The sequence below is a fragment of the Panicum virgatum genome, chromosome 3N (assembly GCF_016808335.1).
Source record: "Panicum virgatum strain AP13 chromosome 3N, P.virgatum_v5, whole genome shotgun sequence".
In the NCBI taxonomy this organism is placed as follows: domain Eukaryota; kingdom Viridiplantae; phylum Streptophyta; class Magnoliopsida; order Poales; family Poaceae; genus Panicum; species Panicum virgatum.
The window spans coordinates 53705087-53725880 of NC_053147.1; the positions used below are offsets into that span (position 1 = coordinate 53705087).

Consider the following 20794-nt stretch of genomic DNA (forward strand, 5'->3'; position numbering starts at 1 on the left):
TAAGGGACATAGCCAGAAATATGGAACATATTCCTAGAGGTAGCCTAAGCTTTGCCACTAGAAATTTGAGTGCAGGAACATGTATAGAACTTCAACAGCTAAATCACAGAAAAAAAGGAGGACCTATAAATAATGAAATACTAACAGAAGATCACTTCACACACAAGTTGATCTCCCATCTTCTGTTGGTCCCTGATCATCATCATCATGAAAGGAGAGCAATCCATGCAGGTGATGGATATACTTATATCCCCACATGACTTGCACTTAAACCACACGCCAAAATTAAAGTGTGGCTTGTATCACCTCCGATCCTTTTCCTAGCTGCCGCTGGCCGTTTCTTCGGATACCGTCTCACATTGTGTGGTCCGCCATGGCACCACCGGCACTGCTTTGCCATGTGCAAGAACATTCCAAAGGTGTTGTACCATGCACATCAACTAACTTTCATGAATAGGGGCACTGAATGTGTGATGACAGGTCAAGACACGTTTTGCAAATTTTTCTAGATTCAGACGAGGACCGGACCATTTTATTGTACTATGGTGTGACGATCCAAATGAGGCCAAGTAGAAATGTTGTCAAAACTGCAACATGGATCATTCCTCAAATCAACATGCATGGCACATAATCAGAATGCTGATCTATCAGAACTTTATAGGTTTGTGATTATTGCTGTATAGCATGGTAAATAGCTTAAGAATTTATATATATATGTAGACCATAGATAAGAGTATACTCACATAGGACTTTATTCTGGATCAGGTTTGGATCATACCCTAACAAAAATCTTAAAAATAATTTTGTATTACCAATCAATAATTAAGGCATTGCCAATTTAGTTTACAATCTTGCTATTACTAATTGGAGGCGTCTTTCAAAGCTTCATGTGAAGCCACCTAGAATCATAGGTGGACACATAAAAAAATAGAGATATCCTACAAATTCTCATAAAAATCTAAAACATTCGGCCATCGATCCGACAACCCTAATCATAATAGTCATTGGATCCGTTATCTTTTCTAATAAATTATCCACATCTATCATTATGAAAATAAATTAAAGTAACCCCCTAAACATGTATCTAAATTACTCACCTCTGCCATTATAAAAAAATCTAAAGTAACCCTCTAATCTTCATGTAAATTACCCACCTATGCTATTATAAAAATAATACAAATAACCCACTTAATTTGCATATAAATTATCCAATTATTTGTTATGAAATATTAAAATAACCTCTAAATCTGAATCTAAATTATATAATTATAACAAAATATTAAAGTGCATCAATATAAAATTCTAAAATACTATTTTATAATTATTAATATATTATTGATTATATAATAATACTACTCATCGCATGTGTCACTATGTATTCATGTATGATGAAAGAGGTAAGAATAACAATTCATAAATAAATGATTCAATTAAATATATATTGAACACACATGGAGGTGTGATGTAAAATAAAATCTATTACAATAGATAATGATAAATATGTATTTTAGAGTATGTGTTAGAATATTTAATGGATGAAAGAGAACGTGAGATAGATAATTGTAATTATTAACTATAAGCTTTATTTTTATATTAAGCACGGGTTGATAGGCTAGTTTTCTTAATTGTTGCTCTACATTGAATGATATTATTACCATTGTTATATAGGGCTTTTAGAATATTTATGGTACCAGGACTGGGTAATTGATTTCAAAAATATAAGATAATGAAAACTAGAAACATACATATCAGACAAAGCATTTCATATGTTGTATGATTGAACTGTCCTAAAAGGAAATTATAGTTAACTCTATCTAGGATCACCATCCAAACAAGTTAGCATACTTTAAATTTCCGCAGAGCTGTTGGTTGCTTGATCAGAAAATCACGCAAAAAAGCAAGCAGAAAAAGTGAGAGCGAGAGAAACAGGAGATCCCAAGGCGGATGCAGTTTCCAATATTCACTGCACGATGATGAGTGTGGTCTAATCATGACTACCGTGTCGGCCGTGGCTCATGATGACCTCCATAAGCAACCGTCCTTTTCGTGCCAGCCACCAAGTCACCAACGCATTGCATTGCATAACAATGAACAGTTCCATGTGGTGGTCCTCAGAGAAGCAGCAGCAGCAGCTTGCAAGGGATTAGTACTGATTTGTGATAAGTATGTGCCTAAACCCTAAAGGTACCTTCATTCTTTAAATATGTCCACTTTCACCTACAAAGTACTTGGGAGGCCAAGGCTTTAGAATCCCAAAAGCTTGAAATGGACCCGGAAAGAGTACGATTTGCGGTCCGGGAAATTTTGTTTTACAATCCTATAGAACAGATCCTGCTCAAGTAAGGTCGCAACTCATAGCGAAATCGATAACCTCATCAAAGAATTCGGACGCACAGAATGAATAGCATCAATTCAAGTTGTGTTCCAAGAAACTGTATGCAGAATCTTGGATTGGTCATGAAAGCTCAAGTATCTGAAATCCTGCCGGTTCATATAATTCTGCACAGTCCTTGTACAGGATGGACCATGGCCCATGGGTGGCGCCACAAACAAGTCCACACACCTACCGCCTGATTGCGCTGCTATGCTCCAAGTGCAGCACCTGCAGACTTGCCGAGTTGCAACAGCAACAGCCAACAGCATCGGCATCTCCATGCCATGCGGCTGTTCTGCTTGCTTATTAATTGGGCTGGACGACCATCTATCTGTTCCTCTACTGTGATCCTGCCTGATGAACGGAATCCTGGCCACAGGCACTTGGAGGGACCGGGCATCCTGTGATGTCCAGTGCTACTGCGTAGTCCTGTTTTGCTCCAGCTGTATGGCTAGAACTAGAGTTTCATGTTATTATTCCTTTTTGGAAAATTCATACTTCAAATTTATTAGATGATGTGTACTGTAATCCCCCCGTCTATTAATCTATTTTGGCTTGAAAAAAAATCGAACTGCATAAATCTTGGGCACTAACTAGTCCAATAATATGTATGTTTAGTGTATAAAAGTTGCATTAGTATTCGAGTGAAGAAAAAAAAAATCCCCTCCACAGGTGATCTGGCCGCTATCATAAGACCTGGGCTGAAATTGTAGGCCCAGCCCATATAAGTAGGCCTAAAAGCGGAAGCCCATTTAACAAGTGGGCATCAGTGAACGGTTAGGTTCCGAATTCATAAAAGATTTGTAATACTTTTCTCGCGAGTTCCTTTCCCCTTGCTACAGTTTCGGAAAGGCGACTCACCGGCGATTCCAGTCTCCTCCGTCGATTCGTCCGCCTCTTCGCCTCTGACGCCCTCGCCGGCGTTGAGGTGGAAGGGGATCGGACAGATCGACGGCGGATCCGATTAATCCTACTATATAGCTTAGTTTCTTAGCTATTAGGTCTTCCCGGTGGCGACCATGTGTTGCGCACTGGTTCTTTTGGCCCTCTGTGGCGGCGTCGGAGTGTGCATCAGCAGAGCTGCTGGCGGCTACGTCGGCAACTCCGTCGGCATGTTCATTGGCGTCTATCCTTGGAGTCAGGAGTTCGTGAGGTTGGTTTGCCTCCTCTTTGGGCCGGCCGGGATTTTACTGTTGGTTCCTTGGTTGGATTTTGCTTGGAAGGGAGCCATGGCGATTCTTGGACGGCTCTTCTTTTGTACCTGGGAGGCCGTGCGTTGTCACCCAGGGTGCTCGTCCCTCCAAGGTGGTCTTGCGGAAGACGGCGGCGATGGAGTCGACGGTGGGCTTTCCTCTTTTCCATCTCGGAGGTTCGATGTCCTCTCCCTGTTCTTCTCCGGCGATACCGGTGAGGATATTGTGGGGTACAGTTCCCGACTCAATGAGAAATCGGGTCGGTTTTCATCTACCACTTCTGGTGGTTTCTTTTCCCTTCTGGGAATCTCGTCGTCCGGCGAGCCGGGGCTCGCTTTCACTTTCTTGCTTGGCCAAAGCAAATTAAATAAAGCACAAAATAAAGAACCATTTGACTGCGCTTTAAAAGAGTACGGCGATGATCTTCAGCCAAATCAAAAGTTTCATCACATCAGTGCCAAATAATTTAAACAATTCCATCGTGCAAATAATTAAATCCAGCTCGAAATCCGCACGTAGAACTTGAACTTGAAGCACACGTACCCCGTCCTTGCCTGTCTCGACGGCAAGGAGGCGGTCGAGGACGAGCAGCGGCAGCTGGTTCTCGATCAGGAGCATGTCGCGGCGGATGTAGGGCACGGTGTAGAGCAGCCCGTGGGGGCTGAAGACGGGGTCGTCGGCGGCGTAGTCGTTCACCTCCCAGCCGGACGCCGCGCGGATCACCTCCAGGAGGAAGCACCCGTCGGTGACCATGAGCTCAACGAACCGCTCCTCGCCAGCGGCGGCGCGCCACTCGCCGCCGAGCCCCTCGTACGCGCCCTCCAGCCGCTCGTACTCCTCCGCCGCCGCCCCGCCGGCGACCACGGCCGCGAACTCCGCCAGCGGCCGGCGCGCGCGGCGGAGGAAGTGGACCAGGGCGCGGCGCTTGTGCGCGTCCATGGGGCGCAGCTGGGCCTCGCCGTGGTGGAACGGGCCCAGGGACACCACCTGCGGCCGGTACGCCTTCGGGTTCAGGTCCTTGATGCACGCCGGCACGTGGTAGATGCAGTGCCGCCGCCACCGTGCCACCTCCTCCTCCGACGCGCCGCCATCCGCCACCACGGCCTCCACCTCCGCCACCCACGCGCTCTCCTCGATCCTGCGGTCACGCCGGCAGGCCGCCATTCCCTCCGGCCTTGCTCTCCGCTGCTGATGAGTCTGCTTCCCCAGGACCTCCACAGCTGACAACCGGTTTATGAAGAAGGACGAGGTCCCATAGTCAGGCCGCTGCAGATTGCCAAGATGCAGCGGAGCGAAGAATAAAGTGAAAGAGGGAGGGAGGAATGCACACTTCGATGAAAGCTGGGATGGCGAAGACTGGAGAGAGCAACAGGAAGAAGGCTTGCCATGTAGGGAAGGAACTTCCAGATGCAGCAAAAAGTTTGGAATGGAATAGTGACAGCAAACTTGAAATAGTAAGCGAAGGAGCAGGAACATACCGAGCAAGGGATACTGTTACAAGTGATGTGGTAAATAAGGCGCACAACAGCAGAGGTCGGCGCTTCGGCACAAGAATTACAAGACTGGTGGTAATACAATGATGTGGAAAGCGGGAATAGGTTTACAGGGAGCATTAGATATGGGGAAAAGTATGTGGATCACTACATGCTACGACGAAGTAGTTTTACAAATTACAACCAACAAAAGCACAAGGTAAAAGGAGCATGATCTGGATCCTGATGTTTATTCAGGACCAGTCAGTCAAAAATGATTCTACAAGGGGGTGTAATACACTCTCCAGTGCAAGATGTCAGTAAAAAATGATACTACAAGGATGTAATACACTGCAAGTGCCAAGATGGCGAGGGTTCTACTTTCGGCGCTTGTACCTGTCAAAACAAAACAAAAAGACATCAGTTAGAAATGTTGTGGCGCCTGGCATTTTGCATCAGTGGTCAAATATAATTAGGCTGATTCATACGGTCACAATCCATATAGAGAGACATTTTATACCCTTTAATTTTTCTACCAAAAAAGCATGGTTGCATACCTTGCTTTGCTCTTAAAAGCATTCTTCGATTTCTTGCGGGCGAAATTGTTGTTTTTCTTCAAGGCACGTCCCTGTTTCCATTCACTCATATCATTCTGGAACAGATCATGCATCTCCTCCTGCCTAGTAGGGCCCTTCTCAGAGTGTTGTCTTGCATTCTTGTCATTCTTCCCTTTGCCCACACCAGGACCCCGTCTGCTGGCCCCCTTCATTGATTTTGCCTTACGATAAGCCACATCCACAAGAGATTGGCCTTTCTTTGCCTTCTTCCCTCCTTTATTATTTTCCTGTAGGAGACTCTTCAATGTTTAGAACCGAACGTATCCCAGTTATCAATATGCTATAGGTAGGAAGTCAACCAAATGTGCCAGACAAAAGTATATAATTTAAGCCCCACTGGAGAACACTTATGTTGCATAAGGTAATCATGAGGTGCTTCCTGGAAATTAAGCTACCAATAGAAGAAGGCATGAAAAGTGAAGTTTTTGAAAAGAATTCCATTTTGTCACAGCTACCACTAGAAGGGGGCATGAAAAGTAAACTCAGGCTCCAGATTACGACCAGGGTAGCATGGCATTCATGCAAAAGCACAAACATATTCAAAAGGCTTGCTATAAGAAAGCCTTTAGATTTCAATTCCATAGGCTATTAGATTTAAATATTCTTACTTAGAAATGAAGTTCAGGGCCAATTTTCTTTATGCAAGTGTTTGGTAATTTTTATACGAAGTAACAAGTTTTAGTGTACATTTCAAAAGGCACTTTTTTACCATTTATACAAAAGCAAGTTCAAAGCATCTTCTCGGATGTGACAATAAGAAAGTCTTACTGAAACTAGTGATTATTTAAACAACTTGACTCCACATCCCAAACTGAATCTAATTAGCAACCTTTTATTTAAGGTATATAACAAAAAGTTGTAACATGAGCTATATTGGAGTGTTAGTTCAATTAGCTTAAATTCAGTAGACACTGCAGCAAATTCTTTGTAGTCTGTACTATATCAGCACAGGTAGAGAACAAAAATAACCGAAAAAATTGAACAAAAAGTTGTAACATGATCTATATTGGAGTGTTGGTTCAATTAGTTTAAATTCAGTAACCACTGCAGCAAATTCAAAGTCTGTACTATATCAGCACAGGTAGAGCACAAATTAACCTTTGCTTCTTCGTCATCTTCTTCATCTTCTAACATCTCCCGCTGTGCCTCTAATCTTCGGCGCTTTTTCCTAGGTAGATTCTTCTGTAAAATAGAGAAGAAAAAAGGTTCGTAAAACAAATCTCATGCATGTTATCAACAAAACACTAAAACATCACTTAAAAAGCACACTGTAAACCTCATTCTCCCTTCTCCTTTTCTCCTTCAGACGGAGGTCTTCAGCTTGTTTTGCACTAATAACTCCAGATGTAGTCTTACCTTGGTCCAAAGAGTCCTTGATGAAAAAACAAAGCCAAATATTACTGATACTGTATAGTGTAGAATATCAATGTAAACAGGATTTTTTTTGGAAAAAACCATTTTCTTCTAAGAAAGGAAATTTAAACAAAGGCAAGAGAACATCAGGAACATCTCAAGATAAATGTTTCTGTAGAAACTTGCAAGGCCTGGTCCATGGTGCATCATGAGGATGGGAACACTGTCAGTGATGAGTACTGTAACAGCCCAGGGCTTGTTGGGCTGGGCCAATTTGGTCTGTTACGGTAGCAGCAAGGGGTTTCGGGTACTGTAGCAGCCCGGGGTACTGTAGCTGCGCGGGATTGATCCCATACTGGTTACGGAAGGGAGTGCTGCCCAACTTAAATACCAGCCCAGGGAGAGTTAGTTAATTCTGGATCAATCCTTTTGCGCGAAGCGAGGACGAAAGCGCAAGAGAATTAATTAGCAGGTGTGGTTTACTCAACGTGTAGAGTAAATCTTAGCCGTTCTCCCGGGCCGGGTCGTTACAGTGGTATCAGAGCCGACTCTCGCGGTTTCACGCCACATACGGGCAGAAGTGCGCGGGCATGAGCACGGGCGCGTGGTCGCAAATGCCACTGGCATGTGGACGGGCGCGTGTGGGCACAGATGCGCGGGCATCGAGGATGCGCCGGCACTGGACGCACGGACGTGGCACATGGACCGTTGGCACTGGACGCACGGACGTGGTACATGGGACCGTTAGCACTAGACGTATGGGACGTGGCCAAGAGAGGAGATCCTGGTATTTAGGTTGGTCTAGTACTCGACGGGGACGTCGAGTCCTAAGGGGGGTGATTGTAACAGCCCAGGGCTTGTTGGGCTGGGCCAATTTGGTCTGTTACGGTAGCAGCAAGGGGTTTCGGTACTGTAGCAGCCCGGGGCACTGTAGCTGCGCGGGATTGATCCCATACTGGTTACGGAAGGGAGTGCTGCCCAACTTAAATACCAGCCCAGGGAGAGTTAGTTAATTCCGTATCGATCCTTTTGCGCGAAGCGAGGACAAAAGCGCAAGAGAATTAATTAGCAGGTGTGGTTTACACAACGTGTAGAGTAAATCTTAGCCGTTCTCCCAAGCCGGGTCATTACAAGTACAAATGAAAGGCTAAAGAATATCATATACACTTCAAAATGGATTGGTCCGAAAAACACTTAATTTTTTAACCTTCTCTACTTGTCTTCTTTCTTCGAACAAAAAACCTTCTCTACTTGTCTTCTTTCTTCGAACAAAAATGTCGGTACCCTGCAGCTGGGGTACCCACTCCTACTGTGCCAAGACTCGCATAGTTATCCGTAACTACGCCCTAAGGAGCTGAGCAACCGGACCCCTGGGGTCCGACTCCATCTCATCGGACCAACGGTCCCGGACCCGCTTCCCGCTCGGGGATGGGTCCGGTGTCACCACGTGTCCCAGAGGTGGAAATGCTCAGCACATGTGACCGCGGACCCGGACCCCCGCAGGTGGGTCCGGGACCTCCACGTGCCATCCGGACTCCCGCGGATGGGTCCAGGACCTCCACGTGCCTATCCGGACCCCCGTGAGCTCTCGGCTCAGCTAGCTGCTCAGGAGGGGTCCGGAGCCGCCACGTGTCACGCAGACGCGGGCGCGGGCGCAAGCCTTCCGCTGGAAACTCCCTCACCCACCCGCATTAAGTGCGAGTGGTTGAGGCGGGCTCTGCTGCCTCTGGGCACGGGGCAGTTTTTGTCAGTCCACACTGTGGATCGCCAGTTACCGAGGCGGCTCGTCAATTACCAAGGCAAGCATTGAAGACTCAGCGCCGTGCGCATGGGCGACGAGTCATGATGACCAGTTACTGGCTGGAGCAACAGTGCACGCTGCTACAGTGGACTGAGCTAGTAGTTCGGCGCTTCATCATGACCTCGACGCGCGGCTGCAGAGGCTAGACTCTACTCTGACAGGACAGCTCAAGACCATCGCTGGTCAGAAGCTACGCACGGAAGCCGACGACAAGATCTCCGGATCTGAGGCATTGAAGGCCAAAATGTAGTTTATAATACATCGCCGGGTCCACATGTCGGGGCCCCGCTCAGTGTACGTGCTCCCCTTGGACATATAAAAGGGAGAGCACGCCCGCTAGAACACATATACACACAGACTCACTCTGGACTCAGCACTAGACACGCCAAGACTCTCAACCTCTTGAGGGGCAAGCAATACAACACACAGTGGACGTAGAGTATTACGCTCCAGCGGCCCGAACCACTCTAAACCTATTGTGTTCATCGCGATCTTCCACCGAGATTGGGCTAATCCTAGCTAACACCCGAGTACTCACCCTCTGGGTTTAGGCGGGTGCACTACGCCACCCGGCTGTGGGTTTGCACTCCACGACATTTGGCGCGCCAGGTAGAGGCACTCTAGCTAGTTTTAGTTTATCTCTTGCTCATCTCCAGGGTTCGGATGGTTGAGCACTCCCACCACGACGACGACGTGGAGATGACGGAGGGTGTGGCGTCATCCGCGCCACGCGCCTCTCGCCTTCCTGCGCCAGGGGCAACCGTGCCCGTGGAGCAGCCACCGTCGGCAGCGGCGCGCGCTGCACGTCGGCGAGAGTCAGGGCACCCGTCAAGGGCCCCCTCACAAGCTGCGAGCGGCGGAGCGACAAATCCCAGCTCGCAGCATACCTCACTCATGTGAGGAAGCCCGCTCCGGTGGAAAGCCGACTCCGGTCGCACCAAGCCCGCTCCGGCGGAAAGGCCACTCCGGTCGCGCTAAGCCGAGTTTGGTGGCTCTCTCCGACGTTAAGCCGACTCCGGTCGCACCCCCGACTCTACATCTCTGTAAGTTGTCATACCCTTAGAGGCCCAGCAGGGAATAAAACATTTTCCTTTGTAACTAGGTAGTACTTCCGTATGGTCCAGTCCGGTGAGCCTCCCCCGTGGAGGGGTCCGGACCTCTGCAAACCAGGTTCAGGGAAGCGTACTCACCCTCCGGGGAGGTCCGAAGCCGTGTAGCCGCTTAGCCTGGTTCCGTACCCTAAGTCTGCATGCTCTACCTCCCTAGGGCGAGTACCGTAGTACCTAAGACTAGGCCCGGAGGTCCGGACAGCTCCGGCCTCATAAACCCGTGTTCTGGCTTACATCGCACATCTCATGTAATCTAGTTATAAAGGAAAAGTTTATTCTCAGTTCGCCTCTAAGGATGTTATATTCCAATTTCAACCTACGCATTCTGTTTGCGCTAACCCCCACGTGGCTTCTTACTCTTGTGTGGTGATTGTGGTCCGAATTGAGTTGGCTAGTTAGTGACTTAGCTCAAGACCCCTCATGGAAGAAAGGGGTTCGGACCCCTGGGAACCTGCAGGTTCAGGGAAGCGCACTCATTCTCCGGGGAGGTCCGGAGCCGTGTAGCCGCTTAGCCTGGTTCCGTACCCTAAGCCTGCACGCACCACCTCCTGTGAATGAGTGCCGTAGTACCTAGGACTGGAAACCTGGAGTTCCGGACTTTCTCTTAACCTAAAGGCCGACCCCTTGAGCTCCGTTCACTGAACCTAGCTGTCTATCTCAAAGGATTACAGCCAACAGGATTTTGGACCCGTGGGCACGCTACTAAGCATCTACCTTAAGTCATGTGCAGGTCCAAACGTGATGATGCAGTAGATGACCCAAAGGATGGACGACGCGGGACAAGACCCTTGCGGCGCGCACCGCTAGGCACCAGAAGCAGCCAAGTTGCTCACAGTAATGGCCCCACCTGCGGGTTCGTTGCCTCTCCCGAGGCGGGCCCGGGGGCCTCTGTCGGTACCCTGCAACTGGGGTACCCACTCCTACTGTGCCAAGACTCGCGTAGTTATCCGTAACTACGCCTTAAGGAGCTGAGCAGCCGGACCCTTGGGGTCCGACTCCATCTCACCGGACCAACGGTCCCGGACCCGCTTCCCGCTCGGGGATGGGTCTGGTGTCACCACGTGTCCCAGATGTGGAAATGCTCAGCACCTGTGGCCGCAGACCCAGACCCCCGCAGGTGGGTCCGGGACCTCCACGTGCCATCCGGACTCCCACAGATGGGTCCGGGACCTCCACGTGCCTATCCGGACCCCCGTGAGCTCTCGGCTCAGCTAGCTGCTCGGGAGAGGTCCGGAGCCGCCACGTGTCACGCAGACGCGGGCGCGGGCGCAAGCCTTCCGCTAGAAGCTCCCTCACCCACCCGCATTAAGTGCGAGTGGTTGAGGCAGGCTCTGCTGCCTCTGGGCACGGGACAGCTTTTGTCAGTCCACACTGTGGATCGCCAGTTACCGAGGCGGCTCGTCAGTTACCAAGGCAAACATTAAAGACTCAGCGCCGCGCGCATGGGCGACGAGTCATGATGACCAGCTACTGACTGGAGCAACAGTGCACGCTGCTACAGTGGACTGAGCCAGTAGTTCGGCGCTTCATCATGACCTCGACGCGCGGCTGCAGAGGCTAGACTCTACTCTGACAGGACAGCTCAAGACCATCCCTGGTCAGAAGCTACGCACGGAAGACGACGACAAGATCTCCGGATCTGAGGCATTGAAGGCCAAAGTGTAGTTTATAATACATCGCCGGGTCCACATGTCGGGGCCCCGCTCAGTGTACGTGCTCCCCTTGGACATATAAAAGGGAGAGCACGCCCGCTAGAACACATATACACACAGACTAACTCTGGACTCAGCACTAGACATGCCAAGACTCTCAACCTCTTGAGGGGCAAGCAATACAACACACAGTGTACGTAGGGTTACTAGGATATTACGCTCCGGCGGCCCGAACCACTCTAAACCTACCGTGTTCATCGCGTTCTTCCACCGAGATTGGGCTAATCCTAGCTAACACCCGAGTAGTCACCCTCTGGGTTTAGACGGGTGCACTACGCCACCCGGCTGTGGGTTTGCACACCACGACAAAAAAGAACATGATTATTTTTGCTAAGATCCAAATGCTCTAGGTACCAGCCAACCGCCATGATTTCCCCTCCAAATCAGCAGGCTGGCGGGATGCCACATAAGTAGGCCAAGCTGGACACCTTAGTGGAGCTAGGTGGGACCTTGGCAATGCTGGGCCATTGAGGATTCTCCTCTTGCCACTGAATCCGACTCCTCCACCCTCACTTTGTTTGACACTTTGACCAAACCGCAATATACTACCTGGATTCTGACATCTGCTCCAAGCTAAGGGGCTGGGGATGTGAGGAATAGGCAGAAGTGGGGAAAGAGAATTAGGAATGGATCAACAGGTCAAGCAAATTACTCGTGAGTGAGCCAAGTGAGCAGATACATATATGGAACTAGGGGGACCATTCCCATTGATGTAGAGCCTTTTACAATGAAATTTTCTCCTAGGACAATGGACACTTAGCATTGGATACAATTATGAAACTCATAACTATGTTCTCTGGTTCTCAGTAATTTGATGGTTTTATATCAGAATTACTACATGTATTGTGGACATAAAATCCCATATAATGAAGAACAAGAGTGCTAATGTTGCAATTAAAGATGAAAAAAGTTAGCAAATAAATAACAGTCAAAGAAAAATCAATACAAATAAATGAGAAATAAAAAAAATAATAGCAAGAGGCAAGAGAAATATATGAAATCTGCACAAGATAAATACAAAACACCTCACCCGAATAAAGTGCATAACCCTTGATAGAATTAGGGATTAACTTACTTTAGCAGCCTTTGCCAAAAGCTTCTTTTCTTTTTCAGTAGCAAACCAGGTTCTCTTTGGCCGTGAGTATATATCGTCCTTATGAGCCATCATATTTTCTACCTGGTATATTCAAAGATGTAATGGCAAAGGTATAAATGCATACAGTCAGACTTCTTAAACTGAGTTATGGTCAACTTAGTGACATTCACAGGAAAGAAGAACTATTTATTAAGGGAAAAGTGGAACTTCCAAAAGATTACCTTTGCTAATTCCATTTCAGCTTTCCTCACTTCCATTTCTTCCCTAAAACAAAAAAGGCATAAATACTCACGCAGTGGATGAAAGTTACAGAAGTCTAGCACAGTAGTGTCAAACTAACCTTTCTTCTCGAATGATAGTAGAAATTTGGTCTTCTAGTTGCTCAATCAATTTTGCACAATCAGCCACAGGTTTCTCTGCAACGATGCGGCTTTTCAGCTGTGAACCGGCTTTCTTTGCCTGAAATTTGATTCAGATAAACCAATCAGCACCAACCAAATCAAGGCAAATTACCATCATTAACAAATGTTGCGTACATCAATTAAGGGCAGAAACTTAAAAGCCCTATGAGTCACATACTACAACTATCTAACACTTACATCCTCATGAAACTGATCACAGCTCAAATGTTCTCGTTAGTTATTCTTTGGTTATAAAATAATAGAATGAAGGAAATTCAAAACAAACTGCCACTCTCAAGCTAAGGCAGGTAAAGGTTGGATTATACATTTATACACTAACACAATATGATTATTACTTTATTAGAATATCAACAGTTCTATGCGTACATCTATGATCTATGCCAAAGAATTGTAGCATTTGTTTTATCCTTAGCATATCACAAGAATTCTTACAATTGCTTTCAAGAGGGATCTATCATCATCCGTTACAAATGTCACAGCATATCCTTCCCTCCCTGCCCGCGCTGTGCGGCCAACACGATGAAGATATCTGCAATAACATAAACAATATAGAAGAGCATGGCTAAAATCAGAAAAGTTTGCGGGAATTAGGATGTCACAAATGAGTGGCAAATGAAACCCCGGGTCAAAGTTCATTTAATAAAAATGGAAGGCTATGGAATGATTTAGTAGTAAGTCTGGAAGGGGAGAACATAGAAAAAAAAGAGAATTCATGGTGCAAACACAACACTGAATACTGACAGAAAATGTGAAAGATGTAAACTCATCAATCAGTATCTCACAATGTTCCCATCAAGAACTATGCTCAAGGACATGAAGCTTTTCCGTATGTATTTAAAACTTCTCAATCATACATAACTTATATAGAACTTACGTTTTGACATCTCGTGGGCAAGCAAAATTTATTACAGTTCGAACACCAACGATATCAATCCCCTACAAGTTAAACCAACAATTCGTCAATAAAACCATTAAAATATCAACCCATGTATCTTCTAACGTTTAATTTCATAGGATACACTGGTTTTTTCGTCAATAGAATCATTAAATATCAACCCATGTATCTTCTAATGTTTAATTTCATAGGATACACTGCTTTTTTTGGAAGTAATAGCCTCTTTTGTAGTAAAAAGCACATATATCTCAACAAAGTAAAAGAGAATCACAATGTGAGATGAGTTCGTTTCTTACACGAGCAGCAATATCAGTGGCAATCAGAAAGTCTGTTTCTTGTTTCTTGAAAAGTTCCAAAGCCTATAGATCAATAAAATTATCCATCAGATTGGAGGAAGATATATCACAATATGACTCAATGAACTGAAATGTTCAGAATTGCATGTATACTATTAGATTACCAAAACAAATTGAGCATAAGTGTCTTATTGCAAATAATATCTCATCTAAATTTTCTGATTTCATCATTAACCAGACAGAAATATATATTTATGATCCGATGAAGTTGATTGGCGTAGTGTGATCTCAAAGTGCTCAGTTAGGCCCAGGCTGGCAATAATCAATCTACGCAGTTCCTTTGTTGGAAAAACAGTGTGACGAATTATTATGGTCAGCATCTTAAACCTACAATATGGTGCGAGTCAAGTCAGTGTGCAGCTTTTCTGCAGTAAGTATATGCATCATGTTTTGATCCTACTAGCTATCTGCACGGCAAATTATTCTAGCTCAACCAGCTCCCACCACACAGCAAGCTTATCATAGGGACTATTTGATATGTTGAGAAGCAGAGCATATTAAGTGTGAATACAGAGAAAAAAAGGCTAGTAGATGGCATGTAAACTGATTTAACCATGAGACAGTTCGTACACAATTTGGTAAGCTATAGCATTATAATAGTGCTCCAACATCTTCCATTGAACACATTAGAATAACAGAAATTTTGTAAAATAACAGCTTACATCATTTACCCAAAATTGAAAGGGACTCTGCAAGGTTGGCCTCGTATACCCAGGAATTTTTTTGAAACATAACAATTAACATCATGTGACAAATAAATTACCTCAAGTCGCTGGGCCTGAGTAAGGTTGCCATGAAGTTCGGCAGCTTTCAGGCCAGAGAGACCAAATATTATTTTTAACCTGTGAGCAGATTGCTTTGTCCCACTGCAAGGGAACAAGGCATGAAATGTCAATATGATGATAAAAAATAGTAAAATACACTATTAAATATGATCAAATTGGTGAGGTGGCTTCAGTGCAAAAACATAATTGTTATATACGCACACATACACACACCAAATCTCATGGAGTCTGAATCAGCAAATTGAGTTTTTGTGTAAGGAGTAACAATCCAGTACAACCTGATTCTTGGGCACTTTCCAGGCTAACATAACAAGAAGGAATATAGACAGCTAGTGTCCATTATAGTACCAGTAAAGGAGTCCTCATTCCTCAAACTCAAGAAACTAAAAGTTTCCAAGCTACCAAGAACACAAACCTAAAGATGATGACGTTTTGCTTGAAAGTCTTCAAACAAAGTGCAAGTAGAACAGCTTCTTGGTTTGATTCACGCGCTCGTCGTATTCTAACAAACCTGTATAAAAATGGGAGCATACAAATAAAACTAGCATTCACATAGATTCATGAATACATAGGCATTAAGCAGATGAAGATGTCTACTCTCAAAACATAACGGCATAAATCATACTCCCTCCGTCCCAGAATATAGCTAGGCTTAGATTTGTTCTAAGTCAAATATCTTCAAATTTAACCATAAATAATGAACAATTAAAAAAGATTAACAATGTAAACATGATGCTAACAAATTCAATGCGAAACTATCATAATATGTATTTGTACTTGAAATTAATTATATTTAGAGATATTGCATTGTTGGCAAAGATAAAAAAGTTTGATTTAGGACAAACATAAACATAGCTATATTTTGGGATGGAGGCATACTCTTCAGTCAATGTTGCAGGCCGTTTCAGAGAAGGATCAGCTTCAAGACGGACTGGCTTATTTAGTGAAAGCTTTACAAGTTCATCAATTTCTTCTGTCATCGTAGCAGAGAAAAGCATAGTCTGCCTCCTTTTCGGACACATGCGAATCTGTAAGATTATTAGGAAAATGTGAGGTGAAAATATGGAGTTCAAACAATACAACAAAAAACTAGGACTCAATTGTGTCAACTCCAGTATTTGTTTCATGAATATTACCATAGAAGTGTAAGACAACAGGAAACTAGCAACACAGGAGTTCGACAGTTACCAGTTCTTGAATTTCAGCACTGAAACCCAGTTCTAGCAGACGGTCAGCCTCATCAAGGATCACGACAGCTAAATCTTCAAGCCCAACCGAGAGAGAATTGCGTACATGATCTATTATGCGCCCAGGAGTGGCTACAACGATGTCAGGCATTGACCTTAGAGCTACCTCTTGAACCTGAGTAGCATTTCATTAGAAAGATTGTAACAGATAAGTGTTAGGCAGCATTTGACCAGGGAAAAGAAAAAAAACAGCAGAGGGCAATAACAGAAGAAACCAGAACATAAAATATTACCACGAATTCCAAGATTATAGTGTACAAGTCAAATGATCAAAAGCTTATATAAATAGCAAGACAACAAGTTGTAATACATTGGACAAGAGTACTAAAAAATAGTAGGCCAGATATCAAATATCAAAACCTGGCTAGCTCAATATACAACCACGACTAAAATGGAATTAAAGCATTTATATCCTAATGCAGCACAAAGCTATAGAAAAAGGAGAAAAGGGTTGGGAAAACATGAACCTAATAGAACAAAATGCATGCAAGAATACCTTAGTTGAAAGTCCTCCAACAATGAGACAACATCTGATATCAGTAAACTGGGCCAACTTCTCAATCATACTATGGATCCTGCTCATTGTAGAGGTATGGATGTTAAGCAGTTCACTAGTAAGTAGTAACTGGTAGTGCACGTAGAAGTAAGAATATTGATGAGTACAAAAATTAACTATGTGTTACTCCCTCCATTCTCTTTTGATAGCTATATTTCAAAAACTCAAATGTTCATAAATGATAGCTATATTTGCTATTGGCAGTTGGCATGGGCTATGGCAAGAAATAGCACTAGCTACGAGGAGTTTCCGGTTAAAATATTGGAGGACCAACAAAAAAAGTGTGTTGCATTTATTATATGATAATAAGTAAGGTTATTTTCCTTGGTCATTGTGTCAAGGTGAAATATAGCTATCAAAAGAGAATGGAGGGAGTATTATAGTGAATTAAGGTAACTTTCCATAGCAGTTCAGCAAAGTGAACAATAAAGAAAAATAGACTGGCCCTATTTTATTAACATGTTTGCAAGTAATGTTCTATAGAAGAGCAAGAGCAAGTGGACATCTGCCATTATTTTTCCTTATTACAATTCAAAAAATTATTGAGAAAAAATGCCTTCAAAATATCACATCAACGCACTATGCCCTTAATGATAAGCAACAGATTCCTGATCCAAAGTTACAGATCATGCCAACAGCCCAAAAGTCCCAAAGTTGACATCAAACGAAAGGCCAATCAAGAATATTTAGGGAACATGAAAACAAAAAATCTATGAACCTAATGAACATTGTTTCAACAGGGCATAGAAAAGGCCCAAATTTTAAGGGATATCCAATAATACAACAAAATATAAAAGGGACCCAGCATTCATATCCCTGGCGTACAGCTCCTACAAAAGTACAGACTAAAACAAACCAATACAATTGCAACAGCATGCACAATTAAAGGAGGGAAATGGAGTTCACTTAGACAGTACCATTGTAGTTTCAATTATGTTTGATGAAATAACACCACAAAAATGAGGCAGGATGAAATATGGTCACATAAGAAAATGAATATTATGAACACAAAGAACTTACTGAGCAGCCAATTCTCTGGTAGGAGTAAGAATAAGCACCCTAATTGCAGGTACACGTTTTGGTCGGAAAAGTAGACGTTCCAGCACAGGTAAAGAGAAAGCAGCTGTCTAACTTAAAGAGATTAGTCACACTATGTATATACTACCGCAAAATACCCTAAAGAATATGTGTCATTAGAGATACCTTTCCAGATCCCGTTATAGCACTACCACATATGTCTCTTCCAGTTAATGCCAAAGGTATGCAAGCAGCCTGGAATATTCATGGTTGAGTAAAAAATTGATATTCGAAACAAAATTAAGTTGCCAGCACAACCACTAAATTTTACTTTTATGAAAGTGTTCCATAACAGAAACAATAAATTATTTCTTTATCAATTAAGGAGATAATGTGCATTTATATATAGGTAATGTTTGGCCCTAAGCCCCTAACTGCCAACTCTTATAAACGTGTTAGTAGTAACAGAAATCTGCCTTTAGCGGTTTAGCCTGTCAACAGGCATAGTTTATCATATTAATATTTCCTTTTACAGAATTCCACTCAGCAAGTGGCAAGTGGATGTGCAGCTAATACTCATCATAACTGGATATTTGACATTAAAAAGCAGGGCTATCAGCATAATGACCCAAAGGTCAACTAATGTAACAGCCTAGAGATATTTCAATGCATGTTCCTTGTAAATGCCACATGAACAAAATGAAAGGTTGATGTAACCTAAACAAACTCTGACCATTATATGCACCCTAGACTAGAATACTCATATCACATTTATCTAAAAAAACATAGTTATATCGCTCCTGCAGTGAGATATGTTCATAATATACAGATACACTCTGAAGATTTTTGAAACCGTAGACTATGTCCTGCGTTCACTTATGCTTTGAAAATCCTTTCTATTTCATTATACAATGTTCGAAAGGGTGTTGTGCCTGTAATTTGATCTAAATTCAGAAGGCATAATAAAAAGAGTTCCCTTTAGAAAACATTTCCATATCAATTATGATCACTCCATGGACAAAAATGAGCTTCAATTGACCCAAAAATTTTCTGTCACTTGTCCCACCTAAATTCTCATTCCTACTGAGCCAATAACAAAACAAGATATATAGGTGAAGCATAAAAGATATTAGTGACATTTTCTCAAGATACCAACAAGTTCTTTAAATGTGAAATTAGCAAATGAGGTAACATCAAACAGTGAATATCAAGTGCTCTGAGAATCTGAAATATCTTAAGGACTGCAAGAGGGCGGAATTGGGCATTTGGCACCAACTCTTAAGTCTTAATCATGGCCTAGTAATGAGTTGCAAGTGCAAACCTGGATTGGGGTTGGTTTCTGGTAACCAAGTGCTTCACAAGCTCGAACTAGTGGGCGGGACAAGTTGAGCTCAAGGAACGAATTTGCATGGAACGAAGCTCCCTCTGAAGATGCGAAAAATTTAGAAGTATCCACTGTGCCGCTTGTGCCATTCTGCTCGGCCGTTTCTTCGTCCTGTCATTGCCGATTAACAAGCATTTCACAACATAGAAAACAGCAAATACCCATCATGCTGATTGCTGAGCAACCCAGTTTGTTTGCCAACACAGCACAAGTAACTAAACCTTTACAGAACAGAACGAGGTTGAGAATAGAACTCACCTCATCGCCACCCTCCTCTTCCTCTTCTCCCTGCTCGCCTTCTTCCTCCTCCCCCTCCCCCTCGCTGCCCACCTCCTCATCGCCGCTCCCCTCAACTTCCTCCTCTTCATTGCCACTCCCCTCTGCCTCCTCCGCCTCTTCCTCCTCGTTCTCGCTCTCCTCCAGCTCGTCCTCCTCGTCCCCGCTCTCCCCCTCCACCTCCTCCTCATCGCTATCGTCCTCCCCGCTCCCGCTCCCGCCCTCGGAGTCGTCGGAGAGGACCGGCTTGCCGCGTCCCTTGCGCAGCTGCGAGATCTTCTCGTCGATGGAGGTGGTCCGGCGGCGCGCGTGCTCCGCCGCCACGGACTCCGCGTAGGACGAGAACTCCCACGGTGACTGCGCCTGCTTGCGCCGCGCCGAGGGGGCCGCCGCGGCCTCCTCGTCGGAGCCGTCCGGGTCGAACCGGAAGCTGGGGTCCATGGCGAAGGGCGGGGAGAGGGGCGCAGAGGAGGGCTGTGAGCTGGCTTTTCCGGCGCGCTGGGTGGGAGGGGGAAGCGAGCGAGGGTTTCGTGGAGGAGAGCGGAGGCCATGGGCTGGGCCTTTTAATGGGCCGTCCAATGAGACCAGGGGACGTTCAGAATTAGGCTCTGTTTTAGCTTCCTGCAGCTTTTGCTACTCAAACTAGCTAGAAAAGCTACAATCTCTCCCAAACAGCTCTGCTTTTCCCACCAGCGACGGGATCCAAAAGCTACTTTTTGCCTAGGGTCGAAAAGCTCCGCGAGAGGAGCTTCCCGAGCTTTTGCGCTCGAGGGTTACAAACCTCCACACGAAATTTTCATATAATTACCCGCTTCTGCCACTGGTATATATAGCGAAAATCTTCTGTTCGGCCTCCTCCCCCAACCTCCCGACCGCTCCTCGCGCCGCCCTCTCGCGAGTCGCGAGAACTCCTCTCTTGCGCCGCCCCCTCCCGAGCACCCGTCGGACCCCACTCATCGGTCCCCTCCGTCGCCGGTCGGACTACCCAGCCCCCATCTGTCGCCCGTTGGTCCCGGCTGCAGATCCCGTCGGCGCCCCTGCCCTGGCCCCCCCGCAGTAGCAGATCTGGACGACGCCCTGCCCCTGCTCGCCCATCCGCGGCCGGAGGACGTGCCCCCTAGAAGCGGTG

At 45.1% G+C, this 20794-nt stretch overlaps 2 protein-coding genes across 2 annotated transcripts; both read right to left on the minus strand.

Moving 5' to 3' along the window:
• Nucleotides 1-3963: 3963 nt before the first annotated feature.
• Nucleotides 3964-5076, minus strand: LOC120666187. Its single transcript, XM_039945973.1, has one exon. The coding sequence runs from the start codon at nucleotides 5041-5043 to the stop codon at nucleotides 3970-3972; it is 1074 nt and encodes a 357-aa protein (XP_039801907.1). The 5' UTR covers nucleotides 5044-5076; the 3' UTR covers nucleotides 3964-3969.
• Nucleotides 5057-20192, minus strand: LOC120666186 (DEAD-box ATP-dependent RNA helicase 28-like). Its single transcript, XM_039945972.1, has 19 exons — nucleotides 19648-20192; nucleotides 19327-19500; nucleotides 18192-18260; nucleotides 18009-18115; nucleotides 16929-17007; nucleotides 16374-16547; nucleotides 16065-16213; nucleotides 15601-15696; nucleotides 15164-15266; nucleotides 14341-14403; nucleotides 14024-14085; nucleotides 13582-13678; nucleotides 13068-13186; nucleotides 12949-12991; nucleotides 12707-12808; nucleotides 6933-7028; nucleotides 6755-6838; nucleotides 5597-5883; nucleotides 5057-5435 (listed from the first exon to the last, which is right to left on the minus strand). The coding sequence occupies exons 1-19, from the start codon at nucleotides 20104-20106 to the stop codon at nucleotides 5417-5419; spliced, it is 2382 nt and encodes a 793-aa protein (XP_039801906.1). The 5' UTR covers nucleotides 20107-20192; the 3' UTR covers nucleotides 5057-5416.
• Nucleotides 20193-20794: the final 602 nt, after the last annotated feature.